Genomic DNA, 27,872 nt, shown 5'->3' with positions numbered 1-27,872 from the left:
ATTTGAGGTTTTTTAAGCACCTGGATTGTTTTGAAAATGGGTTTTGAAGGCAGGATTTATGCTTTGGAAGTACCTAGATGCTTTGGAAGGTAGTACCTTTTGAGGGAGTGTGTGACCTTCATCCAGCACTGAGTTGCAAGAAAACTCTGTGTCCAAAGACTGTAAGATATTCCAGAAAAGCATCTTACGGGTTTGAAGAATTATGAATCCCTGTGTATTTATTTATGAGATGAAAATCAGTTTCTGCTGTGGGTGACAGCAGAATAGAAGCCCATACTGAAAACACCAGGAAAAGAATGGCTAGCATTAGAGAGACTGAAATCCCTGTAGTGCTTTCGTACAGCGGAGCTGTAGCTATTTAGCTATGGCAGGATACCAAACAACATTGTGGCTGGCCATTGTTGCTTGAACAGTTTGATTTTTAAAACATTCAACTGAAATAAAACCACCAGCCAAGTTGGAAGAAGCGAGTCACAAGGACAGCGTGTTAAATGAAGAGTCAGCAAATGAGGGAAATGAGTTCTCGTGCCCCAGTGGAAAGCGGCTGTACTGCAGACCAAGAGCCCAAGAGCAGTATCGCAGCCTACCACTGCTGTCAGGTTGCTTTTCGGAAAATTTTATAGTGTAGAAGTAATACAGCTTTAAAAAGAATGAGATAGTGCCACAGCTATAAAATAAAATTACTGATTTCTCTGCGGTAGGCCTCAGAAGGACCATGATCCCATCCCTTTTTGCTCAGCACTGCTTCTCATATCATAAACCAGCAACCTCTCCTCCAGAGAACTTCCAATGTTCAGCATTTCAGGAGATGGGAAAGGGGTGATGGAGTGCAGCGGAGGAGAAGAGAATGAAGTGACTGTAGCTGGCATAATAAAAACCATTCCGGCACGCGTTGGCCTTTGCTGCTGATACTGATCGGACTCATCAAACTGTTTGATGTGATTCTTGATAGGTGGTTTTTAGAAGGCACAATTCTTGTTGGTGTTTTTAAGTGCGTGTTTAAATGATGCTGTGAGTGAATGTATCGGAGCAGGGTGTGTGGGAGCGCTGGAGAGGAGAAGGGTGTGTGGTCCTTAATGACGCCAAGTGAAAAACAGAGACACACCTGCTTTGGGATATAATGGGACTGATAAGATAAATTTCTTAACGATGGGGGTTTTTTGGGAGTGTGAGGGGAAGGGTTGGTTTAAGAAATGTGAGGGGATGAACAGGACTTCTATCTCGCTGTGCTGGAGACTGTTCAGTTTAAATGGGAGTGTTTGGTACATCCAGGCTGAACCGATACTGGTTTTTGCATGCCACCCCCCTGCTCAGTGTTTTGCTTTGCACTGTTTTATCTGCCAAAGAGAAAATAAATTCACAAAATATTTGCAAAGTTGCATGGCCACAGGCTTAAATACGTACATATGAAATCCCTGAAAGCAATTTGCTTCAAGCCCTCCTCAGTTCCAGACATCTTTCTCACTCCATCTGCTCGTTCAAGTACACAAGTTCCTTGGGAAAAATCACTTATTACATCACTGAAAAATGCCACAAAAATAGCTTTTTGCTTAAGTTCCCATCCTCAGAGTTAACTCACATGGGGATCAGATAGATTCAAACATTTAATAACTTTTTATTTTCCTTTCTCTTTAAACACAGGATCTCTGGTCATGGAAGCAGGGTCACGTGGTGGATTCTTGGCAGTCAGCAGTCTGTGGAGCTTTTGCAGGTGCAAAGGATTATATGTTATACTGGGAAAGACTAAAGAAGAAAGGGAAAAATGTGCAAATCTATTAAGTATAGCAGAACAACATTCCTTTGTAATTCAAGTTTGTTTAGAAGAAAACGGATCCAGTTGTTGTTTGGAAATAGGAAAGTCAGCAAAGGAAAGAGGAAAAAAAAGGGTGTCTGTCTGAAAGACAACCAATTTGTTTTTGACAAATTTCTGTTATTTAAAAACCAGGGGCCTGTCAGTCAGGCTTTGCGATTATTTCAAAGTTGATTTGTAAAATCCTCATCCAGGAGAAACTTTGCTTGGGCGGGGGTTTGTGCAGCTGTCTGCTCCGAGCACTTCCCCAGGGGTTGAAGTGATTGCAGAGAGAGGCCATGATTCACCATTCATGTGACAGCTCTGACAGCCATGTAGATTAACTAGAGTCAGGAGAGCAGAGGCTAGCACTGCACAGCCCGGAGGCAAAAGCCTTCCGCAGCAAAAAAAAAAAAAAACCAACCTGGAGGACAAAACATCTGGGCAATCTCCAGACACTAGAACAAGAATAAAGAGTGGCAGAATACAATACTGCACTATTTATTACCAAAGAAGCCAGAAGTTAATTGAATTCTTCAGTAGGCTTCTTGCTTGATTTTAGCCTACTGTAGTTTCAAAAAAAAAAAAAGAGAAAAAATCAATTAATGACTCATCAGTATAGCTGACAAGTTTGAGGGAGGAAAGACTCAACTGTCTTAATAGAAAAAACAGACTAGTAGTTAAGAGATGGATAGCCAGAGCTTTTCCTCAAGGAGCTAAAATATATTTTGAGATTCCAAACCAGTAAAAGAATATGTGGAAAAAATAAATCCTGTTTAAAGAGAAATTATAGCATTTCTTGAAATAGAGATTATCAAAAGCAAGGCTTGTTCTTTGATGACTTACAAAATCAGAGCCATTACATCATATGTAATTTTTTTAAAAATAAGCTCTGTTAGGGGAATTGAAGTATTAATAGCCACAGAATTCCAGCAGAGACTGAGGCTTCGTTTTGATGGGTGCTGTAACTGCACGACTGAGAGAGGATCCGTGGCTGGAACTGTACACAGTTTAGTAGATTGGGCATGCAAGCTGTGAGGGAATGGTTTAGGTAGAATTGATTCCATTTTGGGGCAGAGGGGATGTTTCAGATGATCTCTTGTGGTCTTCTCCAGCTGTATTTTCTATGTTTATGTGATGGGAAGGGAGTTCTACTCTGCTTAAAATTCAATCTGGTGTTGGATTTTACACTGACTTCATCAAATCAATGCAAACAAAATCAGAACGATTGAAGCAGATTTTTCATTTTTGTTTTGAGACAGACTAAAAATGCTTTAAAATGCAATCTGTAGGTCTGCAGGTGTGATGTGGGATCATTAATTTGGCTCTGTTGATTTCTTTACAGTCAGATTGATACAAAAACTGTGTTCAGGCACGTTCAGAGAGCTGGAAAGGTTATCTGATTTACCCAAGGCCTTGCGGAGTAATTTCCTGAAGTCCAATTGAGTGCCTCAATTGGAAATCTAGTCCAGTGCCTCCACTTACTTCTCTGTATGTCTCAATTCTGACCAGTTGTGTTTGGACTTACTACTATTTGATGGATGTTGAGTAGTATCTGCTTGCTTTCTAGCAGAAATATTGCAGAAGGAGCTTTTGGAGGCATGGTTGTGCATGAACGCTTCACTGCCCTTTGGCAGATGCTGGGAAGACCTAACACACTTTGTGCTGGAGGAGACACTGTGTCCTGGAGCAGCACAGAGACTTCCAGGTCCATGGTGGTGGTAGAAGAGACAGTTCAGCCTAGCTGTCTTCATAGGCTCTATTCCCAAGCACAAATCTTTGCAGAGCTGGAGTCATAAATTTGTAGATCATGTCGTAATTGGTGATGATAAATATTCCTTTGGTTATCCTTCCAGCTTCACTTTCTCCAGCCTGGTTTTCCTTCTCTGTTCTTTGTTTCCCTATTCCTTCCTTTTCACCAGCAGTATTTTAAACTTCCTTTCTCATGTGTTCTTTGAGGACCTGCTTCAAAACTCATGGGCTTCAACTCTTTTTGGATCAGAACCTTCCCCGTCCGTCTCCATTGCCTCCTTCTGCAGACGTGCAACAGCCAGGCCCTGCATTGATCTAATCTGGTACCACATCCATTATATTTCACTGAAAATCTTTACCCTTCTTGCTGAATGGGGGCAGTGGAAAAATAATTTCCTGCTTTCTGAAGAATGGATTCCACGGTTAAAAATTATTAACTACCTACATATAGCTTCAAACAAGGGAAGAAAAAAACAGACCAAACTCTCTATCCTTTTCTTTCCACCCCAAAACAAAAAAATTGAAACCTCATCAGTACCCTGTGAATAAAATAAGATGGATGTGTGCATCTGAATGATTTAAAATCATCATGTTATAAACCTTAAAAGGAGAAGATTATCCAAAAACCAACCTTTACACACAGAGATGTGGTCAAATGCTGCTATGGTAGTAGTGGGATGGCAAAATCGCACAGACATGCTTTTCTCCTGTGTTCTTTGCTTGAATTCCATACTTTCTAAAAATATGTTGGAGGTCCTGAGGGGCAGGGTAATAGGCTGAAACAAACTGAAAGACAAGTCCTGTTTGGCTTCCCTTTATGGCACACACATATCTGTGTGTGCCTGATTTAGCTAGGAACTAACCAACACACACATAATCGATTATTTGGCGAAGACAGAACAAAGAGCAACAACATATATTGAATTCCATCCCCAGTGCCTGCGAAATGGCAGTGATTTCAGCCAAAGTGCTGTGAGAGGCCCGACTCTTCCTTGTTGAGGGCACATGTGTAACATGTATGTATGCAATCCATGGGCTTTTTATAGAAACGTAATAGGCATGAGCATAAATATCAGAGATTTGGAATCCTCTGTCTCATCTGTTAATAATTTAATCCCTGGAGGCCTTGTCCAGCTTTATCGTCATCTCTTGTGTCTTAACTAGAGGAGATGTTTGGAGCAGTCCAGGAGTGAGAGAAGGTGATATCTGAGCAGCCAGTGGGGAGTAACCCATGGATAGATCTACACAGTATTTTAAGCCTGAGGTTGCGTTTGAACCAGACCTTGCCTCGTGTCTGAGCTGTTTGGCCACCAGCCCAGATTTGGGCACGGGCTTTGGAAGGCTGGAGGCAGAGGAGGGAAGCATGTCCCCATGCTGCAGGGCAGGCCAGGCGTGATTGTGGTTGCACTCCATGCTTGAGTCTTCTCTGGGCTTAGGCTGCCTGGCTGGACCACTGCACCCCAGCCCTGCACCGTACCAGGGCAGGCTGTCCCAGAAGAGCTCTGGGTGGGTTTCCTGAGTATTCCATGGAAGTGGGCTGGTGGCAAGGAAATCCTGCCATCCAGTATTAGCTGTTGGGAAAGCAAAGTACTGCCCTGGAGCAGCCAGGCGATCTCCAGCCTGAGAGAACCTGAGTGTCCATTTCATGTGATTGAAAATTGCCTCGGTTAAAGATGTCTTCTTTCTCCCTACCGTAAAAAAAGTGTAGCTTAACATTAATAATTAATGCTCTGTGGTGACAAAGTCACCGAGGATGGAGGTGCAAATCTAGTGAATAATAAAGCACTAACAAGAGCTTTTTGCACTTTAACAGGGAAGACTTCCCATCACTTTTGTTTTGATCTAATCAGCTCTGACAAGATTACACACTGTGTCTAAAAGCCTCTTTAACTGTATAGCTCTGAATAAATTTTTGAGTAGTTCTCAAGATTTCCCTGTAGTGTTTGCTTGGGCCATGCTTCTAACCCTGAATTAGTTAAATCGCTGGAGGAGCAGTGCTTTGCCTCTTGGTGCTTCTGCTGAAATCCAAAGAGGTTCTTGGATCATTTTGCTCTACCATTGGCAGGTGGTGTTCCCATAGTGATAAAGGAACAGAATAAACTTCTCTTTTAAAAAAATTAACATAATATCAATACAATAAAAGTTCAAATAAGAACAGATTGATTGAAGAGTTCTGAAAAAGACCGTTTGTGAACTTGGAAATCAGTGAGTGTAAAAGGATGCTGTGAGGTTTAGTGTTGGACCTGTGCGACTCAGTTTTTCAACCTGGGTTTGGGATTCAGTCCTGAATCAATCCTGGGTAACCTTCAGATGTCAGCACAGAAAACGGTAATGAAGACAGGCAATAATACAGCTCAACCAGGATTTTTTTTTTTTTCCTAAGATGGGCTAATTCAAACAAGGACATTAGTCAAGCACAAGTTCCTGTCTCTTGAAACAAGCTTGACCTATCAAACTGAGCTGATGTTGCAGAAGAGGATGCCAGGGGTGCGGCCAGGTGACAGAAACACAGAGTCAGGAGGAGCCCTTGTGATGGCTAGAAGGGTTCCCTGAAGCCTTTAGAAAGGGTGTGGAGAAGTTAAAATGGTACAGAAAAAAAAAGATACAGGGACTGAAGAAGAATTGTCTTCCTTCCTTCATAGGATCTTATTTGAGGAGTGTGTCAAAGAACCTGTGAAACATTTTCTTAGAGCATCAGCAGCAAATTCTGCAGGCAGCCACCTTACTGTGAGGACCTGGGGTCATGTATTGTTCTCAGGTGAAGTATTTCGCTCTGGTCTGATGCTTCTCAATTTTTATTTGCATATGACAGCTAAAAAGGGTAGGAAATGCTAGCAGGAATCTAGAGGAATATCTTCAAGACTCTTTATTCTTTCTGCCAAATAAAGGTAAATCGTTCTCTGCGGATGTCTGTCACTAGCACTTCCATCAAGAATTGGTCACTGGCAAAGTGTGAGTTGCAGAGGGATTTTCTGTTTAACACCCTGAGCTTGGTAAAGTTTAGCTGCTCAGCCGATGTGTGAATATACAGTGTCCATTGTAACTTCTTGGGAGACAGGTGATGAATTTTCCACTACTGCGTGAAGGTTTCTTCTCCCAGTAGAGGAGTTTGTCACTCTGCTAGAAGTATTAATAAGCCTTCTCCCATATGCAAATCCATCTTTATGCCTGCTTGCTGAGCGCAACTTATTACCAGATCCTTCGAGGGCAGGGAGAGAAAGGAGCTTTCTCCACGAGTGGGTTGGTGAGTCGGTCTGTCTGGGTGCAGACTGCCTGCAAAGGTGTCTTTTTCTTTGTCAGCTCTGCAGAGAAGCTGGAATGATTAGGAGTGTAAGGTTGGATGTGTCTGGGCCTTTCTTGCCCACCTGACACTTTGATACCTGCTTTTCCTGGTTGCTGACTAGTTGTGCAGACTCCATCCTTGTGTGGCAGCTCTTGGAGAACTCAGTGACAGCAGGAATAGACTGAAGAACTGATTTAAAGATCTGCAAGGCTTTACTGTGTATTAGACAGTGCAGTGCACAGCCCTCCTATTTTGAATGAGTAGTCTCTGGCCGTACTGGTTTGTATCTGCTGTATTAATCTGATGACTGGAAACAGTCATGTGGTAAGTTCCTTCACCCGGTTCAGTAGGTGGGACTGAGCAGTACCTTGCTAGCGCTGTAGCCTGTTCTTGGTACCTGTGTACTAACATTGAACAGGTCACTCTAAAATTGGACGTTTAGGGTTAAGGCTGGAGCAAATCGATTTTGTCAGACTTACTGCCTTCAATAAAATGCAGTTCCCGACAAGTGCTAGCTTTAATGTTGTGTTTTTGTCAAGCATATACGAACTTGCATTTAATTTAGCCGCTATCCTGCTGCTTGTTGTGGTTATGAAGCATTTTATTGTTGCTGTTGTCATTCTAAATTGATTGGTAAATCTGTTCCAAATACTTCCCAGTGATGAAAAAAGAAATGTTGAAATGTTAATAACAGAAGAGTGTGAAAGATCCAGATGTTAGCTGGGGAAAAAATGAAAACCAATCAGCCTTGATTAAACCTTTCAGATAAGTATTTGGAAACATCGTATCAGGATAAATTGTGTTTGTTCTAATCACTCTATCAGCCAAGATTGAAGCTTCTGCCAATAAGAAACTGTTAGGAAGAAATGCTTAAAAAAAAATACTGGGATCTGATAAGGGAAATAAGCTAGTTAGACTAAAGTGTTACTGTCAGCTCTGCAGCTGAGTGATGCATTGAGATTTTTTGCTTGGTACAGACCTAACAGCCATGTGGTTCACTGTTTAATTTTGTCTTGGTCTGTGGGCAAAGGAAGGGCTTCTGCATCCAGACTTGTAAAGCCACTATTTTCCATGGAGATTATTTTTAATGTTCTAAAAATATATCGCTGACATGAGTACCAAAGTTTCTAACCAGATCATTCTCTCAAAGCCTTTGGGTCATTTACTCAAAAACTGGCTCACAATAAAAAGATTTTTGACCTTAAGGAAGGTCCAAGAATGGGCTGGAATTTAGTTTAACTTGCTCATAGTTTCTGCTTTGGCTTCTTGAATGCAACCCATTTTTCTGCTTTTTAGTGAGGTATCACTGCTAGAAAGCTTCCGGCAGAGTGAACCGGATGGGCTGACCTTACATGAGCAGAAGCTGCTGCTAAACCTGGCGTTTGGGTCTGTTCGCTGACCTGGCTTGCCTGCTATTCTTGTTTGAGATCCAGGGGACTGCACATGTGCCTTGCTGCATCTCCCCAACTGCCATGGGACGTTCTTAATTAACTGTAAGAAGTCAATGTAGGGTGCCAGCTGGCATGATCCCTTTCTGACATAAAGCAGGGGTTTAATATGTTAAAGCTAAGGTGATTGAGAAAAAGATATGCAGGTAAAAACACCAGCCAGTAGGGAAGATGGATTTTTTTTTTTTCATTACTTTACAGATTTTTAGAAGTAGTGCTTTCCCCCTCCCATCCCAAGAAAACAGATCAATTTTTCTACATTCCATAAAACTTGGACCAGAAAATAGATTATTTTTAGCTTATTCCCTGGGTACAGTGTAGGCTTCAGTCTTTGGAGTCACTTTGTTCCCTGCTGTAGCAGATACAGGATTTATACAAGCTCCAGAGAAAAAAAAAAGGAGGGAGAAGAGAGAGAGATTTCAGAACAAGTCTCTCTTTCTTTTCTTCCCCCCCTTTCTTCCCCTTTCTTTCTTCACTTAACTGCTGGGCTGCTCCTGCATTTTGAAAGTTTCCTTCACTTTGGCTCTTCCTCAGCATGAATTACTTGCTTGAAATTCTGTGAGCAGAGGAGGGAGAGAGAGATTAGAGTTAATTTTAGGATGGGGAAATAAGGCAAAGGGAATAAGAGCCTGGGAGAAAAAGCAGCAAAGCTGGTCCCTAGGTAGCACAAGAGGCCAGGCTGTTGCCACAGGGTTAAAATATGGAGACAGACGCACATGGGTTTGTGGACGAGACATGCAGATGGATAAGCTGAAGATTTCTGGCTTTCAGGAAGAAAGCCGCAGACGAGCCAGCTGCTCCGAGTGAAAGTGATGAGCTCCACGGGTGAAGTTTGGGAGTGATTAGAGAGAATAAAAATGCCTATGAGGAGAAGATGGCACTTGTGGCAGCAGACTTCGGACAATCTCCAAAGACCCCTGGGCAGCCTTGCATTGTTGTTATCCAAAATGGAGCTGATTGAAACGTTGGAGACGAGCACTGTCCCAAACACTGGCTTGTCTTTTCTGCCTTGAAACAGAGTCCCAGGTCTAACAGTTGAAGTCCAAATCTAGTCTGTCTGTGTCTTGTGGGTAGCTTTGCCCCTGAAGCATGTGTGGTTCAGATGCAGAGCACCTTTCCTCTCTTTCTATCTTTTTGGCAATTGAATGGTCAGACTTTAATTCTCAAGGCAAAGCACAGTGTGACGAGCTTGTTTTCCGATCTCTGCAAAAGAGCAAGCAGGTTCTTCCTTTGAAACTTGTCCATAGGTGTTGGAAGTGGAATCTGTTATCCTTACGACCTTCGTATGTTCATATATGTACAGAGTCCAAAACAAAGGGACAGTAATCTCAATGGCGTGTTTGGATTTACAGTTAACTAGTATAGAGCTGTTTTCATTAAGTCAGCACAGGAATAAAACACTCTGTGTACAGACCTTCAGCAAATGTACCTGGAGTCTAACGTGAGGAAACATATTGTAGGCATTAATAATGGAGCAGTGTTGACCACGGCCATGGGAATTATAGGCAGCGTGGCATTCATATTCAACCAACAATGTCTCACTTGTGTTTGGTATTTTAATTTACTCAGGTGGATTTGCAGCTGCAGTCACCACACCTCTTGATGTAGCGAAGACAAGAATTATGTTGGCAAAGGTAAGAGTGAAGGAGGCCAGCAGACATGCAGGTGAATGGCTTGGGTAGTTCCAGAGTTTCTGTATGGTCATTAGAGAATCAAATCCAGCACCTATTAATAACGATTTCTGCTCTTGTCCTCGAAGGAAGGATTAGATGTGAACAGGTATCGCATGCAGAACTAATGAAATTATTGTGTTCCTTTCCTTCTATTGCTCTTCTGGTCCTTTCCCAAAGGAGCTGAGAAGGGCCTGTGCTTGTGCTAGACTTCCAGAGTCTCATGCAGTGTCTTTAGGAGAAAATCCTTGTGGTCAGATGCCCAAAGTTAAACTTCCCATCAGGGATTTATCCCTCTGGTTTTTTGGTTATGGTTGGGCTTGAGTGTGTGTCTTTTCTGGCACTGCATTTTCTGTCCTAGAATTTTAAGGCACAGAGATCATGATGGCTTACATCTGCCAACCAGGGCAGAAGGAAGATGGCTTATAAGATCAGTAAGTTTAGTAAGTAGTTAAATTGCTAGTAAGTCTAGTGTTCCCGTCATCGTCTTGCTGACCCCAGAGCAGAGCTAATCAACCACATAGCTAAAAGCTCTCGACCTTTCCCTGCCCTGAAAAGAGCTGTTGTGTTGGCAAAGGTCAGGCATCCTGGAGTTTCTGTGAATGGTTTTTACCCTATTGCTCATGTCCCTCAGTATGGGGACGTTTCTTGTCGATGACATGCACCTCCCCAGCCAAGTCACGCACATCTGCACTCACCATGTTGCTGTGTTGTGTGTGTCTCATTGCCGGGTGTTGTACCTGCTGTGGCTTCCTTGCCTTTGGATAGTGCGGGTGATAAAACTGTAGGAACTGGGTTTCATTTCTGTGTGCTGCTGCACAACAGCAGCTGACCTGAGCAACCAGGTCAGCGTTGGTAAGGGAATGATGGTGCTTTGGGATGTTCTGAGACCATTCAGACAGCATCTTTATATTAGTCATCTCTCACTAACTAGATCACACGTGTAATTTAATTGTCTGTAGTCCTGCTGTTTGTTTTGCTCTCAAGGCAATTTTCATATGCAATACACTACTTACGGTTTTTTTAAGAAAATCTCATGTAAATCCCCTTGCAGTGAGCAGCAAAGTTGCTTGTTGGTGCTTTGAGAGTGTGTTTTTATTAAATTGTTACTCCAGTGTCAGCTACTGGATGTAGAGCTGAGTGTAGTGCAGAAAAGGACTGGATACCAGCTCTGTGATTTTGGAGTGATCGTTTTGTTGTTCTGTGCCTTGGTTTCCCTTTCTGGCCTTTGTGTTATTACTAGAGACGAGCTTTTGCCTGTGCCTGGGGTAAGGAGGACGTTAGGATGTCTGTAGTTGCTGTAAAGTAGCACTAACTGGGGACAGGGAGCTCGGTAAATAACTAAACCTCTCTGCCAACAGTTTCCAATCTATCTCTCTTTCTGTGGTGCAGGCTGGTTCCAGCAACGCTAGCGGGAATGTTCTGGCTGCCCTCGGTGGCATCTGGAGGACACAAGGCCTGTCAGGGTAAGGACATGCTGCAGAAGCACATCTCGTGTTGTGTGTTGGGGGGGCAGGAGAGGACGGGATGGTCTGCTTGTATTTAAATCCTGTCATACAGAAAAGACTTTTAATTGCTGTACATGTGGCCAGGGAGCAGGTCTCAGGTAGCTGGGAACAAGAAGGTCCCTCCAGGGAGGTCAGTGTCCTCACTTTAGCACTGGCTGCAAGTAAAGTCCGGGGAAGAGCACAGAAACGGGGCGTTGTTGGGGGTTTATCCATGGTACAATCTCTAAGCTTAGGTCCAGGCTTTGGAGGCAAGGGTGGCTTTGTGTTTAATGGACTTTTCTCCGTGAATGTGTGCGTTTGTGTTTTGTATCCATTTAAACTTTGCATATTGTCTTGTGGCAGTGAGTGCAACAGACTAATCTTGAGGTGTGTGAATCACCCCTCCTGAGACAGCAGGGAAGGTCAACACAGGAGCCACGTGTCCCTTACGGATAGGCTTTTCCTCCTCCTGGCAATTTCCTTCTGATTTGAAAACACTGGCAAGGCCTCCTCTGTTCCTTTATATTCACTGTTGTTACTGTGAAGCGTGATGGGAGCACACGATGCTAGATTGGTGGCAGCAGCAGGGACAAGCTGAAGCGGAAGCAAGCGAGCTGTGTGCTCCCTGACTTGTCCTTTGAGTCTCCGGTCAGGTCTGGGCTTGAGCACGTACCCGCTTGGATTTCTCCAGAAAGGCACTTGTTGCAAAAATGTAAGTTTTCTGAGACAGGCTTGAGTGCAAAGAGTAAGTCTGAGTAGCCGCAGAGCAGCTCTCTGGCTGCTTCCCTCCTGTGACTGGGGTACAGACATGTTCTGGGATTTCTGCTGACTGGTTGGGGAAGTCTGGGGTGATGTCGGTCCAATCGCTTAACTGCCTCGCTTTACCTAGTCCTGAGACTAAGAGTTGGTCTTCTGATCTTGGAGCGGTGTAGTGAGCAAAAAGCCCTCTGCTAGCATTTGTAGAACACGTTGAGGTGTCACAAGCTTATAAATTATTATTGATTTTTACAGACACCTGCTTCATTTGTGCCACCTTGTCCTCTTTCAGTGCATGAGTCATACCCGTTATTGGCCGTTTGTAGTGTGTATACATCTTTAACTTCTCCAGTCCCTGAGGTTCAGCCTATGCTTCCTTCGGTCGGGTTTGTGTCCCACCTGCCCTTGGCCTGAAAGAGAAACGGAGGGGTTTTTTAAGTTTTACTTGGGGCTTTTCACTGTAATTTCTCATAGGTTTTTAATCCGCTTGATGTGGCCAATACTTTCAGGGTGCTGTTTTAACATTTGTAAACTGTTGCTCGAAGCAGCATGCACATCGCAGCTTTGCGGGAGATAGTTTTCTCTTAACATCTGATCTCTGCTCGCCCAACTAATAAAAGTTCAATCCTCTTTCTACACATGTGGGAAATAATTCAAAACAAATTGCAGGAAGTTCCTGAACACCGATTCCAGGAAGACGTCCAGCTGTGCCCCCCGGCAGCGCTTAGAGATGGGTTGTCTCAGGTTTGCTCTTTGAGATGACGAGATGAGCCGGTGGTGGATGAGTTTTGAGTCCTACATGGCTTGGTGCATTCTAGGGATTTGAAAGGGACTGGGAGAAGTGAGGCCACGTCTGCGGCTGATGGAAGTTGAGCTCTGAAGGGTGTGAAGAGGCATGGATTTGGCAGGGGAAACCTCCCCCTTTCCCCAGCCAGCACCAGAAAATAAAAATGTATGTTTGTGTTCTTTTCAGGGTGTTTCAGCAGTGCCCTTTTCTAAACAACCCAAAATTAAACTCTGCCTAAAGATAGTACCCATGGACTAGGACCAAAGGGAACACAATTCAACTGAAATCAAAACAATAAGTGATCTGGAGAAAAAGTAACATGTAAAGGAGGCCAAGCTGCGTCAGCTGCAAGGAAAAGGAAGAAAGTCTTGGGAAAAATAAACGCTGAGGCTGCCATGCCTGCTGCCAATTATAAATCTATTAATCAAAAACAACAAAAATGTCGGGCTTTTTTGGCCAGTTGCAACATGAAATGATTTATGGCTCCTCTAATAAATCTCATACTTGAAGAGGAGGAATTCTGAGGGCAGAAAGATGCATTGCTTATTGCCACCTTATTAAAACCAGAGCGCAGGGCTCAGCTTCCTGGTCTGCACCTAGTAAATCCCTCTGCTTCACGCCAAGAAATATCACATCCCTTTCTGTCTATGGAGAGCCAGGCCTGCGGCGGGAGGTAGGGTAGGGATAGGGTGAGCGGATCTGTGCGCCTCTTCGCTCTTGCCAGCCACTGGTGTGAAAGCAGGTTTACATCTTGTCCGACTGCTTTTCATTGCAAGGAGGTGGTGACGTTTCAAAGCCATGGATGAAGCTTCACAACTCATTGGTGAGAAAGACGAGGGTTATTTAACTGATGAATCTGGTGAGATGGCTTGTCCCAGCTTGTGTGTAGCTGGGAACAGAGCTGGTGGTTTGCACCGGGTGTCCTGTTCCTTGGATGAGCTTCCAGGTTGGGGTGGACATGGCATGGCAGGCACTAACCACTGCTCTCCGGAGCCTGATCTCACCAATGCGAGTGGTGAAAGTAGCCCCTGTGCCCAGGGCTTGCTGCTTTGCGAAGCACAAGCTGCCTGCAGGAGTGAGTTCAGTGCAAAGCTGTAGTCAGATAAAAACAGGGGTTTTTTCTGAGCGTGGCCACCTCTTTGGTCCGAGGCATAATACAGAGGTTTTGTGGCTGAGCACACAGCGCCTTTTCCAGCACTGGCGCCTCTGCTGTGTCCAGGCACCGCAGTGCCTTTTCCGAAGGGTAACTTTAGACCAGAGCCGTGGTTAGTCTCTATTGAGAAAGAATTTGCTTTGGGTTGCCGAGTTGTTGGCCAAAAATGTCACCTTAGCTGCTGGAACCGTGGGACTAGGTGTATTGCTGGGAACCCTGAAACGAAGAGCTGCACTCTGGAGGGCATGCATGTGGTGGAGGAGGGCACATGGTGTGGGTTTAACACCTGCAGCCAGGCCTTGCCATGGGATTTAAACGTGATTCCTGGATTCGTGACTCCTGCTGAGCCGTTTCTTGCGTGGCTGGGGAGAGCGCGATGTGTCTGTACCTGACAGCCTGCGTTTGGTCTCTGCCAGTCACTGACCTGCTGTGTGGTTATTGCAGCTGCCGGTGCTGGGAGGTCGGGCGTGAAGCCCTCCAGCCCTCGGTGCTGGATCCCACCAGTAACTGGGAGAGTTGACTAAGCAAAAGGGAAAACCCAGGCAGGGAGAGAGGAGTGACAGGGTGCCAGGTGAAATCTGTACAGACAGATAGCAAATACTGCTGTATCAGAAGATAGCAGACCTGTGCCCACCAGAGCGACTTCTGATGGGGCCAGCAATAAAAACCCCAATTGATCTCATCTGGAGGAGGGCAGGTGTGGCCCAGCGGGGGATCGGTTTGGATCGGGCCTGCAGCAGAGCTCAGCTCTCCAGATTCGGGGCTGCCCGGAGCCATTCAGCTCTGCCCTCCTGCAGAAGTGAGCCCGTGAGCAACACGTGGATTGGAGAGACCATGGGTGGCAAGAGGGAAAGGGAAACTGGGGAGGAGCAGGACCAGGATTCTTGGAAGTGATGGTTAGTAACAGAGGTTGCCAGGGATGCAGCTTCTGGGTAACTCAGTTACCTGCCCCTGTTTGTGTAATAGCTGTGTCTCGAGTGGGCTGTTCTGTAACTGAACGTCTGCCACTGCTGCTGTAATGAGGGCTGCCTAATTCGGCAGGAGAAGGATGGTGCGTGTTTCAAGAGCGATGCTGCACTGTAGGATTTACCCTATCAGCACTCTGTCCATACATGCCTTGTACAAATTACTCTGTTTTAAAGCTGTCATTATGGTAATAGACCCAATTGCTGTCTAGTAAAGCCATAAAATGTTTCCATCTGCCTGTGTGCTCCAGGCTCCTTAGCAAAGCTCATTACAGCGAAAACTGGAGTTACTGCAGCCAGAGGTTTCCCCAGCGCAGTGTGAGTAGCCGAGCGCAGGCAGGGAGCAGACCAGAGCTCCTGAGCATCCCTGGGAGTGCGTGCATCTCCCGCGCAGCCTGATCTCACCAGAATTGCACCTTGTCTCACTGTGGACGTGCTCCTAGCAGGGACCATGCAGCGTTCAGAAAAAGCTGAGGACAGCATCCCTGCGGAGCTCAGCCAGAGCGTGCTGCGAAGGGCTCCTGCTGTGCGGGTGATAGATCAGCGGGGAGATGCCAAACAGATTCAAGCCTAATGTTTAATCCTTGCTTGCAATGAAGGAAGCCTGTAATCCTCTGGGAGGATACATTGGCCTATCCTGAAGTTGTTAAACCAACTATGAGCTTAGATGTGTCGAGCAATTGGCTTTGCACAAGTTTCCTGTTAACTTTCAAGAACTATTAGGATCAGGCACCTAAAAATTGTGGCAGCTGAACGCACAGCCGTTCCTGCTCCCTCCTTGCTGGCCCCGTTGGATGTGACTGGGAATGAGCCGCTGCAGTGAGGGAGCTCCTGGAGAGAGGGGGGTCCCTCTGCCGAGGCTTGGTGGGGGCAGCAGAGGGATGGGACACTTCCCATCTGTCCGCCGTCCTTCGTGGGGACGTGTCTGAGCTCCTCTTTTTGCACCGTGGCCCGTAGCCTCCTGCACCTTTGCTGTGCAGCTGAGTGTGGAAGGGTTAAACATCACCAGGCATGGGAGTACTCTGTTAGGGAAGCCCAGACAGGTCCCTTCACTGAGCAGTGGGGTGGGATTTAAGAAACCAGCAAGAGAGAATTTATCTTGGCTTTGTTTTCTGAAGCTCCTGCAGCCAGCCATGCAGCATCCACTCATCCTCTGAAACTGCCTTTCCTTTGCCTTCAGCTTGTTCGCAGGTGTTGTCCCACGGATGGCAGCCATCAGCCTGGGAGGCTTCATCTTCCTGGGGACATACGAGAAGACTCGCCAGCTGCTGCTCTGACCCAGCCCGGCCGCTCCTGCTGGTGCTCGCCGAAGAGCTGGAGAAGCTGCCGAGCTGGACTGAGTCCGCCCGCGAACGCAGCTTCCTCCTGCCGCCCCTCGCCGTACTGCAGCAGCTGTTCAGCAGGCTGAGAGCCGCTTTCACCGTTAAAGAAAAGTAAATCCTCCAATAATCCAATTTCCCAAACATGAAATTTTCCTGCATGGAAAGTGAGTGAGGTCATTGTGAGAGTCGTGCCAAAAAAGTCATGTTTGGGGGGTAAACAGCTAATTACGGTGGCTGAGAAAGGCGTTATTAGAACTCCTGCAGGGAAAAATGTTTTGCAAACCTCCAGATCGTGGGCTGAGAGGGGAGGCTGAAATAAAGCGAGTTTTCATAATTCAGTGGCACCTGCCTTGTAACAGAGGGAGGGATTTTCTGGTCGGGGAAGGGGCTGATAGAGTTACAGCCTGCTGCCCTCCAACAGCACTGAAAGTATTCCAGGTTGGGGGAGAATTCTTTGTAGAAGACAATAATCCATTTGTTTCTGATTTGAGCCTTATTTGTGAAAGTTTATATTCCTGTTTATACCTACAGGTGCTCAGCAAGCATTCCTGTGTGGTAGCCAGTGCAGCTTTATTAATTAGACTCACATTTCTCTGGTAAAAGCACAGGCTTGTATTATTTTACAGCTGTGCTTGTGCAAAGACATGCAGCTCTGCCTTCTTTTGGTCTTCTTCCCTCAGCAGCTGAAGGAGCTGGAAATGCCGAAGCCCGGGAGGGAGGCCGGGAAGGCAAGGCAGGGAGAGCGCCCAAGTTCTCCTGCGACGGACGGATGGATCCTGAGGGCTCTCAGGGGGCTGCTGGCAGGCGGAGCAAACCTCTGCTCTTGCTCTCATGTTAGGAGAGAAAAGCTGCAGTGGCCAAAATGGTGCAGGGACGAGCTCGGTGAAAAAGCCTTCTTGAAATTACTCAAAATTATCACCAGAGCCTGGGGTGGGGGCCCCAAGTTTACACCAGCAACTTGGGTAGTGGTGCTTGACAAGGTTGTGATGTGGAGGGTGTTTGCGTGGGGACACCTGGGCAGACACAGCCGAGCTGCTGCACTGAGCGCCTTTGGCACGCACCGAACGGGCCCTCCTGGGGCTGCGCCGGTGCGGTGGGGCGAGAGGTTCACGGGTTTGCCCTGGGCTCAGCCATGATGTTTGGCAGTCGAGGGGGCCCCTTGCACCTGGGGGTGAGGTGGTGGGTGCTGGCTGCCACGGGGCTGTGTGATGAGTCGTGCTGTGGTGCGCAGGGCGGCTGTGCGCTGGGTGCTGGGACTCAGTGCACCGTGAGTGCCTGCTGTCAGGTGTGAGAGGGGTGGCAGAGCCCAGCGCAGCTCGTGCAGCCATAGCAGCACTGAGGCATCGGCGTCGTCCCGGTGCCATCACACGCGTGCACCTGCTGGTCTGCGCACGCTCCTTCCGAGTCATCGCAACGCTGCAGAGTCAACTGAAGTGGACCCTGTGTGACATGCTGCCCCGGGCTGCTGGAATTTGAGGCTGTTCTCCTCATTAGGAACATAAAGGTGTAGGGAGAAGAAAAGCCAAACCAGGTCAGTGCATGAACAGTGGGGGCGGGAAATGGACGGGATGCTCTCTCACACACACACACACACACTCACACACTCTCACACTCACACTCTACATGACGTGCAAGGCCTGAACACCCCCACCCCCCCCCGAGAACAGGCTGCTGCGTGGGTGCACACAGGCCAGGCTTACCTTTTTTCTTTTGAGGCCAAAAAAATTATATTTATTATATTTTAGAAAATAATTGGCAAACAAGTAAAACATACAGAACAAAGGAGCTAATTCTTAAAAATAATTTTCAATTACAATGGAGAATTTCAGCCAAGTCCTGTATTGGCTGGTTAATTCTACCTGTTTCCATGGCATGGTGCAGCAGCACTTCCTGCCACTTTAAGGTTGCCTCTTTTATGAAGTTTTTTATATATATATATATATATATATATATATATATATATATATATAGAAAGAGAGAGCAGAACCAATTTTAGGGGCTTTGGGAGTAAGATTTATTATGGTGTCTTATAAGCTCACTTATGTTTTCTATGAAAGCTCTTTAAACATGATGAGAGGTTTACCACTGCAGTTGGTGCATTTAATTACTTGAGCTGAAAATAATCATGCCTCTAAGTCATTGGGTCCAAATGCTGCATTTTTGTTGTTTTTACTTAATATTTGCATAATCAGTTTTTGTCATCACTGCTTTTTTTTTTTTTTTTTTTAAATGCAAAAAACCCAAACAAAACCCATCCCAAAACTAGCCAAATTGTTTTAGCAAACCTAATGGGCAGGGGGAGACCGCCCCCCCCCCCCCCCCCCCGGTGCTTGCCCTTCCTCTGTGCTGCAGAAAGGACAAGGGCACCCAGCAGGGTTGGCGGGGGGGAACGACGACACACAACACACGGGGCCTGCTCTGCACACACCAGTTTGGCCAATCCTGCTGAAAAAATTACTTTTGGTTATGGGGGGCTGAAGACCTAAAAATGTGGTGTGGTTTGTGTTTTGTTTTTTTTTTTCTCCTACTGCCCACGTGCCTTCAGGTTTAGCAACGTTTTATTTCAAGTTTACCAAAACTTGAAAAATTAATTTTAGCACATTACTAGGATAACGTGGAATAACAAAACTTGAATCTCAGACCAGGCACCAGCCTCTTAAAGGCTCTTTCTTTTCCATTTTTAAAATATTTTAACTCCTACATGTGTTAAGGAACTTTCAGAGTAGTCTAAGAAAATCTGCTTTATACCTGAAGTTGTAATTTGGAGGAGAAAAATACTTTTTTTTTTTAAAACTATACGGGAACTGAATTGAGATTTTTTTTTTTTTTTTTTTTTAGTTAAAGGAAGAATTCAAGCTTATCTCCAAAGCTGCCTCTGGAATTTCCATACTGGGTGAGGTTTAGGTTTGAGAAAGCCATAAGCGTTCACAACTGCAGCTGAGTCTGGTGCCCATTTTTCTTGCATACTTACACACACTCACACCCCACCTGTTCCATTTGCGGTGCCAAGATCAGGGCACTGGCCAGATACATTTCTAATACAGCAACTTGCTCAAGTATTTCTCACGAGTTCTTCACTGCGTCTTTCCCTACAGCCCCAACTCCCACCCCAGCACCTCATGCTGACCTGCAGCATCTCAGGGGAAAGCTGCGGCTCCAGTTTCAGCAGCAGTGATTTTGGCAGTTAGTCTGCATTTTCATCAAAGACAGAAAAGGGTATAGCAATGGATTAGAATTTTATTTAATTTTCAACTGAAACTCCCAAAAGCTCACTCTCAACAAAGCAGCTGTAATATTATAAATGAACCTTTATTAAAGACACTTCAATGCCATTTGTTAGACACTTCAATATCTTACATGTTTTTCAATGTACAACATTGTACCAAATGTTCTAATAAATAAATAACTTTGTACACAAAAGTAATACTTCCTCTTTCACATTGCCTCTTAGAAGCAGCAAATTCACATATTTAGTGGAAGTCATAACATTAGGCAGTTAACTTTATTCAGAAACATTATTTTCAAATGTTAATGTGGCAAATATGCTTTGTATCTGCAATGGTGATGACATGTCCACCAGCCAAATGAGTCAATTGAATCACTCCCATCTTCCCCATGACCCCGGTTCCACTGTTTTCACCCTGCAAGTCAGTTCTGAAGCGTACTTTTCCCTTGAGTAAAGGGGAAAATTACACTGAGTTTAATAAGTTTCTAACATCCATTTCCTTTGCTTTGAATAAACTTGGCACTCAACATAACTCACCACCTGTCTCAAAAGTGCAAACATGTCAATAGTCAGGGACTGGTACAGCCAGGGAACCTGGCTGAATTGTGCCTCACTGCACCCAGGTCAGGGTCGGCTGGCCAGCCTACAGCCCAACTTGCCATCAGCCGCTGGGCAACGGCAAGAGGACTGTCCCTTACAGGGTGGTGGCTGCTCAGAGTACAGCTGGAGGGGACCAGCCTGTAATAAAAGGAGGGGGCAGCACGTAGCTGCTCACTGGAGCCCTGCAGGCGCAGTAGCTGTTGGGCAGAGCCCAAAGCGATGGAGCTGAACAGTCAACAACATGGTTCTGCCCTGGTTTCTGACGCTTGTTCTGAGCCACAGTACTAGCAAAGGTGGATTTCCACCAGACTCAGCCTCAGTGGAACTGGCATTTGAATTGCTCCTAAGGAAAAAAGTAACAACCCCCCCCCCCCCAAATAAACCTTCCCCCAAAGTAGTCATCACCAGAGTTAGCAACCTCATGTTAGCAGAACTCAAATTACAAGTAACTGAAGGGAGTCCTCCATCCACAGGTACCAACACCAACGGAAAGCAGCCTTTCTATAAATAAGAAGCGTCATAGTGAAGTCAGAAGTGACAAAGATCTGTTTGACCAATGTGGGTACTTCTTTTCCCCCCCATTCATGGATGAACTTAAAAAGACCACATAAAAATACTTGGGACACTTCCATTTAACAGAGTACTTTCAACCATCAACAGTTTCCCTTCTAAATGACTACATTTCTGAATAGCCCACAATTGCTGCCCAAAGCAGCAACATTCATTTGAAGCGGATATTCTCATACAAAGAGTCTGGCTGCAGAGGGGGGCAATAGTGTTCAACAAGAAAGCGTGACATTTTGGTGCAGGGAGAAGAAAAAAGTATCAGATGAGCTAACAGTACAGCTGTCAGCTCAGGAGTGCAATTTGAGTTTTGATGTTAAAACAGCTGTATGGTTTCAAACCCAGAACAGATGTATTTGGGTGTGAAAATGCATTATACCAGCACAGGTTACTAAAGGGGGCCAAGGCTGCATTGCTATATGCACCGACACAGGTAAAGCTGCATCCCTTGGGGAGGGAAATGTCTGCCACCAGGTCTGCAGGCCACCAGTACTGCAACAGCATATACAGGCAGGTAACACCTCCTGCTATGATGGTTTGTGACCGGTGCAATATATGAGACCACCCCACTGTTCACTGCATGAATTATTTATTTTGGTAATGACTGCTCACTAATCAAGACAGCCTTTTTGTCCGGGTGTTTTGGAGCTCTGCACTGTTGCTGAATTATTTAGTGCCTCTTGTGTGGTCCACTCTAATATCATGCAGTCACAGTTCAAATACTAATTTTTATGCAGTTTTGAAAAGTAATGGAATTTAAGTTCTTCCACCAACAGGAAAAAATTGGGTTGCTACATAATTTCTCACTGCACGGGGGTTTTTTTCCTATAAACTTCATTTGTAGCAGTTGAAGATCTCTGTTTAGATGCGTTAAGTGCAATAAATTTCAAAGGGGAAAGAAATTTGTGCTAAGTAACCCAACTGATACTTGATTTAAAGGAACTTCCATTGAAAAGAGGACAATCCCTTTGGAACAGTCTGGCTTTTTAAAGTTCTGCTTATGCATTTAAGGCACCAGAATTATTTCTCTCACAAAGTTTAACAGCAACCTGATACTGAAAACAATATTGCCAAAATTGTAAAATTTCATTCAGTTTTCCATGCACTAAAGATTAAAATAGCCTCTGTAAAAGATATATATATATATTTTTATATATATATATTTATATATGAAAACTCTTATGTACAATTGTATCAAATACTTTTCTCTTTACACAATAATCCCTTGCATTTATGTGCTTCATATGCAAGTCAACTTTTGAACGCTTCATACTTCTCAGGGAAGTTTTAAACTATGTACAAACAGATGACGCTCGAACAGGAGTTTGTTCCCCATACAAGCTTGTTTCTCATACCTCAGTTGTTTGCCTTTGACAGGTCATCAGTTCAAGATTTGAGGTAGAAGTAAGTAGCCTATATACTCTGTGCAAAAAAAAAAAATAAAAAAAAATAATAGCATGTTTGTTAATTTGCACATGGCAGTCTGTCCTCTCAGTCCAGCGATCTGTTCGGTGGCCTCAGCTCGTGAAGGGAGTCACCCGGCTTGGGCGCATAGCCGTTGGAGAGGAGAGCCTGTTTCACCTCTGCTTCGCTCTGCAGATCCAGTAGTGTCGGGGAAATTTCAGGAAGCACGTTCAATTGCTTTAACGACCCTCCTGCCGGTGAAGCTCTCACCAAGTTAAGGTTGTTAAGCTCTGAAGGCTTTGCTACGGTTTGTGAAGAGCCTGCAAGAAACCAAAGAACCAGCGCAGTTAGCTGATGCTCAGCCTGCCAGCATTCTGCCTAAAACCAGCCCTGCCGCAATCGTTCCTGCCCTTGAGCCAGTTACAAAAGCTGACGGAGAAAACAGGGCTCTGCTATCACCCAGGCACATTGCATCTGGGGAGAGAGACATCCCCAAGGAAAGACGTACCCTGTTTGTCTGCAAGCAGCGGGCTGGTCATGCTGCCAGGTCTTATTCTGTCGTGGTTGCTGGGGTAGAGGGTCCCGTCTGTTTCCATCCTTTTGCCGCTGACAATCCCGTTGCATGGCTGAGGATGAAGGAGGCTGGTGCCTGCACCCCTCTTCCTGCTCAGTGCATTTGGGTAGGTATTATCCATAGTCTTAAGGCTCTCCGAGTAGTACTCCGACTCCTTGGGGTAAATGTGGAGGTTCATGCTGTCCGTGCTCCCGCTGCAGTCCGTGCACACAACTGGCATGCCATAGCCTTTAACGGGGGAAGGGAAAACAGCGACAAACGAAGATTAACCAGCTGGAAGCTGTCGGCACTGAAGCACACAACTTGCAGAAGGAAAAGGCAGCTGTTGAGCTCCTCTGTCCCTCGGCAGTGTGGGAATCTCTCTCACTAAATAATATGGACATTTCTCAGGTTTATACAGGGCTAAATACCTGTGCTTTTCAGAACTCTGTAGCTATCACTAAAGGTTTAGTAGTTGGCTTTTTTACTCCCAAGAAGTTGTGACTTTCTTGGTTTTAAATAAACTGTGCACTTACTTCCTTTTCCAGACTTTCTAGTCAGGGTAGAAATATAAAGTGGAACTCTCCTGTAGCTGCTTTAAAATACCAAGTTACCTTTCTTATTTTTGTGCTGCTGCTTTACAAGGATCACTCTCAACTCATGTTGTTATCTCAAGAGATGTCATTACTGTCAGTGGAAATAACAGAGGAGCAGAATTCAAAGCAGCAAGCGGGAAGGAGTTTCTAAATGTTGAAAGTTCATTTCCTTAGTGCACTCAACAACTTTCCATTATTAAACTTTACAGTTTCTCCTGGAGAGAAAATTTCTTTCACTGGCTGTTTTTCTGTGGATGTTACAATACAGCATGAGAACAGAAAACACGTTCTAAAAATAGCTAAGTATGAGTGTAACACCCAAGAAACTGGCAAAGAGCAGAGGCAGGTGTAGTGCCCAAAACAACCTTTAAATTCTGAAAATTAAAAAAAAGCTGAGCTTTTAAGTTGACAGCCCCTTTAAAGACCATGAAAACGTTTAACATCTTCAGTTTGAAAGTGCTGTCACGCTTTAGGAATAGCTCAAATCGAAATACTGATCAGGCAGCTGCAAGCAATGGCTATCATGAGCTTTAGTCTGCCTCTTTCTGACAGTTCCTCGAATTCAAACTATCCAAGCTTGATAGAGGATCAAAGCAAGAAGGAGAAAGTAAATTTACTGTGCTCACACCTGAGAATCATTCTGGGTTCTTTTTTTCTGAAGGTAACAATTTCTTGTGTTAATGCTGCCTGACTTGGAGTGCTTTCTGATCTGTACAAACACGAAATACCTTTCCAGATTAATGGGTTTTATACCTGTCTTATCTGGAACAAGCATTCCATCAGCCATGTCTTCAGTTTTCCAAGTGTCTTTATTATAGCCGATACACAGCTTTGGCTGTCTGCAGCCTACAGTGGTGGGAGCTTCAACATCTGGACACCTTCCAGCATCAGTCTGACACATACCTGTAACAAACGAACCATCTGGCTACAGATTACAACCATCTGCTCTAAGCTGAACGACTTGTTAGTCTTATTTCTACTGTAAAAGCTGCAAAAGGGAGAAAAAATAGCAATGGAGATGATAGATAATTTTAAGCTAATGTTTAACAGAATAAACGCTGTGCAATCTCAGGAGAATCTTCGTTCAGAACGCTTAACTTTTCCTTCATAATGTGCTGTGTTTAAATACTGTAAAATCACAGCATTTAATTTCTAAGCCTGAAGGCAGGGACAGGCAATGCTAATGTATTTTCTAGTACAGCTTAACTGCAGGTAACTCTGGTGCCAAAGAACTAATCCAAAATTAGCAAAAAAATAATCCTTAGGGCCTGACCGAGCAGTTTCTGAAGCACTCTGCTTGTATGAACACTTATTACTGGGAGAGGATAGCTTTGTGAAGTGAAAGACAGATCCTTGTTCTGCATAAATCCAGTAGCTAGAGAATTCATTATGAAGATCTTGCAGATAACTCATAACAAGCACAGAAGTACTTTGTACTGTGATTTCTCCCTCCTCCTATCAAATTCAGATACAGCATTACAGAAAAAATAATTAAACGGGTTCTCACCGTTGCTGTCTATGTGCCCATTAGGCTGTTGGTTATCTGCTCGGACGACGGCTTCCTGCCGATCAGAGAGAGTCCCTTGTGAAGACAAGTAGCTCGGCACGTCAGGAGGCACAATAGTCTCATCTAGAGCAACAGGAGCAGAGAAATGTCAGGTCCTGGTAGGATATAAAGGCTTCTGTTTTCAAAGGCATACAAAATCATATTTTCAAGAGGGATTTGGGACCAGATCTATAACTCGTATTTTCTACGGATGCAGTGGAAACTGAACTGCCTAAACACTCCATTCTCCTCAGAAGCCTCAGTCCTGATTTTTCAAAGCTTAAAGCTGTGAGATAACAGTGCTGATAAAGGCATTTGGGGAGTTTGCATTTGGCATAGTCAGTACAAGGTAGGTGGAGGTGGAACTGTCTCTTCAGAACAAGTACACCCTTCCTTTTCCCCTGAAATTCAGAGTTCCTCATTTTGACTCGAGTCCTGTCTCCTAAAGTCATGAGTAAAAGATTTCTGGAGAACAGGGCCTTCCATTCACTTCAGCAGGAAAGTAAGTCTAAACCCCTTAGCTGTCCTTGGCTTTCTCCGTTTTATATAGAGCAATTTCAGTTTCCCCTGTCATACAAACTAACTCAATTATGCTAGGCATGAAGGCCTAGGTTTTCAGGACTGGAAAAAAGGGGGAGAAAAACCCCACTTACACATCGCACTGGTCATATGGTATCCAAGACTTCCTGCCTAGCCCATGACTTTAAAATCTATGTTGTACTGTATCTAAAGCTAAGTGTAATACAGGAAGGCTGCAAATCCCAGCAGGGCGGCAAGCTTTAGGCTGGTTCTTCCATACTTCTCTTCAGAGGTTGTATAACGTTGAGAGCAGAAGAGTTATTCTCACTGCAACACTTATTTCAGCACCAAATTATCCCCTCTGAAGATCAGCAGGAAGCAATAAACACTGCTTCTTCCCCTGAAAAGTACAGGATGCCCCTCATCAGCAGCGCTACAACAGGTCTTACAGGCAACATGGAAAAAAGGGATTCCAGCTTCAAAGTCCAATTTTTCTGTTTTGAATACAAAACCTTTGGAAATACAGATTCCCAACAAGTAAGACAGGTTCCCAGCATCGTGGACGTAATGCAGACTGACTCAAGAGTTATCATTTATGGTCATGGAAAATCAAAGTAGCAAAGCAATGGGTGAAAGTACTGCCAAGTGGAAAAGACCTTTCTGAAGAGCCAGCCAAGGGTAGGAATGCAGCTCTGAACATGCTTCAACAGCAAGCGAAAGCTGATTCCAGCTTTGCGAGCCAAGAGAACCACAGAGATAAGCCAACTGCTTTTCCAGTGTGATTGTGCGGCTACTGACATGCCAATTCAGCCTCGGTGGGAAATCTGACAGCACAAGAGTTTAGAGAAAGCCTTAGCAGGAGACTAGAGCTACCTGTGTTGGTGACACTGTATTCTTCACTTTTCTTCCTGGTTTGGTAGATGATGCAGACCCAGACCAGAGACGTCAGCACAATGCTGCACACCACAGCAATGGTGATGATCCCCACCGTGGTACGGTCCTTTCTACAGCCAAGGGACTGTAAGATGCTCACGTGGCTGTGTGCTCGCTCTGTGCCCAGGGTGTTGGACATTTCACAGGTGTATTTCCCAGCGTCCTCCAGGACAACGTTCCTAACAATCAGCAGCTGGTTGCCAGAGGTGAAGTGATGCCTGTCTGTCACGATCAGGGGCTGGTCACCTTTTAGCCAGGTAATGCGGGGAGGTGGGCTCCCTGTGGCTTTGCACTGAAGAGCCACAGTCTCACCTACAGACACCACATGGTCTTCCAGTGGGTGAATCAAAGATGGTGTCTCTGCAGGGGAATAAACACAGAAGTTAATTCTTGGGGAGAGTGTAACAACAGATTATTTTTAACAGTATTGAACATAACTGATGTTCCTGCAGATAAATATACAGCAATGCACTACACGGCCACGTACCCAGGAGCATGGTGGCTGCAAACCACAACATATCTAACAATCACTACCAAGGCCTTCCCATAACCAGCTGGTGTCAGTCTTCCCATCAAAGAAACCCCTGAGGACAAGGGGCAGTGGCTGACACACGTGAATTATTCTGCAGGACAAGAGAGATGGAGTGCAATTTCCTTTTAAAGTCGTTTTCCCAGACAGCAAATAGGGCAGTTGGAGGGGCTTCCTTGGCACAAGAGGAAATGCACCTTATGGCTCCTTCTCTTAATTAGCAGGGTATGTTTCATTAGTTAACTACAACGTAAAAGAACGAATCAAGACTAATGCAGAGCACTGCCCCTTTGTCCCTCTGCTGTATGTGCAACTGCTGAAGAGCTCGAACAGCAATCCCATCCAGACCACTTCGTCTCTTGGGGCACTAATGCGTCTTACCCCGTACAGTCAGGGTGGCATTTGCAAGCACCGACCCCGCAGAGTTCTGTGCCGTGCAGCTGTAGACACCCATGTCTTCTATCTTCACATCCGTAATGAAGAAGACATCGTCATCAGGTATGACGTGCATGCGGCGTTCTCGGGCCGCAGGGAAGTCTGTGCCCCCATCTTTCTGCCAGGCGATTTGTGGGGTGGGGTGTCCTTCAGCTGCACACTCCAGCCGTGCTGTTGTCCCTGTCCGTCTGGTGATGTCGTGGGGAGTTTTGATAAACGAGGGCAACACTGATAAAGAAAAACATGAAAAAGGGATGAGCAATTCCACAGGGAAAACACCATCTTCTGGGCAGTTCTGTTTTCCTTCCTAGGCAGGAGACTAATAGGAGAATTTCCCATAGGCAAGAGGACGGCAAGCTGCTTTTGCAGGATGTATCTAAACTGCTGGGGACTAACCCTTATTTCTACCGTACACACCTGTCTGCACTGTCCAAGACCCCCCCAGTCAAGATCATTAGAGCTGGGATCAAAGCTAATTTTCTTCTGTGATTACCTTGGGAAGAAACCCTGTTACCTCTCCTACAGAGAGCTTACAATCACTACAGTCCCTCCTTC

At 45.1% G+C, this 27,872-nt stretch overlaps 2 protein-coding genes across 8 annotated transcripts in view; one reads left to right on the top strand and one right to left on the bottom strand.

The window, feature by feature from the left end:
* Positions 1–19,676, top strand: part of SLC25A26 (solute carrier family 25 member 26) — a 90,164-nt gene extending 70,488 nt beyond the window's left edge. For 3 of the 6 annotated variants that reach the window (XR_008578788.1, XR_008578786.1, XR_008578785.1), the window contains 5 exons: positions 1,642–1,711; positions 9,842–9,906; positions 11,335–11,408; positions 16,271–17,943; positions 19,251–19,676. Coding sequence is in view for 1 of the 6 variants with exons in the window: in XM_054837965.1 (XP_054693940.1) it covers positions 9,842–9,906; positions 11,335–11,408; positions 16,271–16,367 (236 nt within the window). In the remaining 5 variants the exon portion in view is untranslated. Of the gene's footprint in view, positions 1–1,641; positions 1,712–9,841; positions 9,907–11,334; positions 11,409–16,270; positions 17,978–19,250 lie in introns of those variants that run through there. The other 3 variants (XR_008578784.1, XR_008578787.1, XM_054837965.1) reach the window with 3 other exon arrangements.
* A 2,328-nt stretch (positions 19,677–22,004) lies between these two features.
* LRIG1 (leucine rich repeats and immunoglobulin like domains 1) overlaps positions 22,005–27,872 on the bottom strand; it is a 92,447-nt gene continuing 86,579 nt past the window's right edge. The window contains exons 14-19 of one of the 2 annotated variants that reach the window (XM_054837963.1): positions 27,264–27,545; positions 26,294–26,713; positions 24,863–24,985; positions 24,109–24,258; positions 22,715–23,008; positions 22,005–22,526 (exon numbers count right to left, since the gene is read on the bottom strand). In XM_054837963.1, coding sequence (XP_054693938.1) covers positions 22,294–22,526; positions 22,715–23,008; positions 24,109–24,258; positions 24,863–24,985; positions 26,294–26,713; positions 27,264–27,545 — 1,502 coding nt within the window. In that variant the 3' untranslated portion in view covers positions 22,005–22,293. Of the gene's footprint in view, positions 22,527–22,714; positions 23,009–24,108; positions 24,277–24,862; positions 24,986–26,293; positions 26,714–27,263; positions 27,546–27,872 lie in introns of both variants that reach the window. The other variant, XM_054837962.1, reaches the window with a different exon arrangement.

Source organism: Grus americana, chromosome 11, assembly GCF_028858705.1.
Source record: "Grus americana isolate bGruAme1 chromosome 11, bGruAme1.mat, whole genome shotgun sequence".
NCBI classification, from domain to species: Eukaryota; Metazoa; Chordata; class Aves; order Gruiformes; family Gruidae; genus Grus; species Grus americana.
Note: the sequence above shows the minus strand (reverse complement) of the source record. Positions and strands in the feature narration are given on the sequence as shown.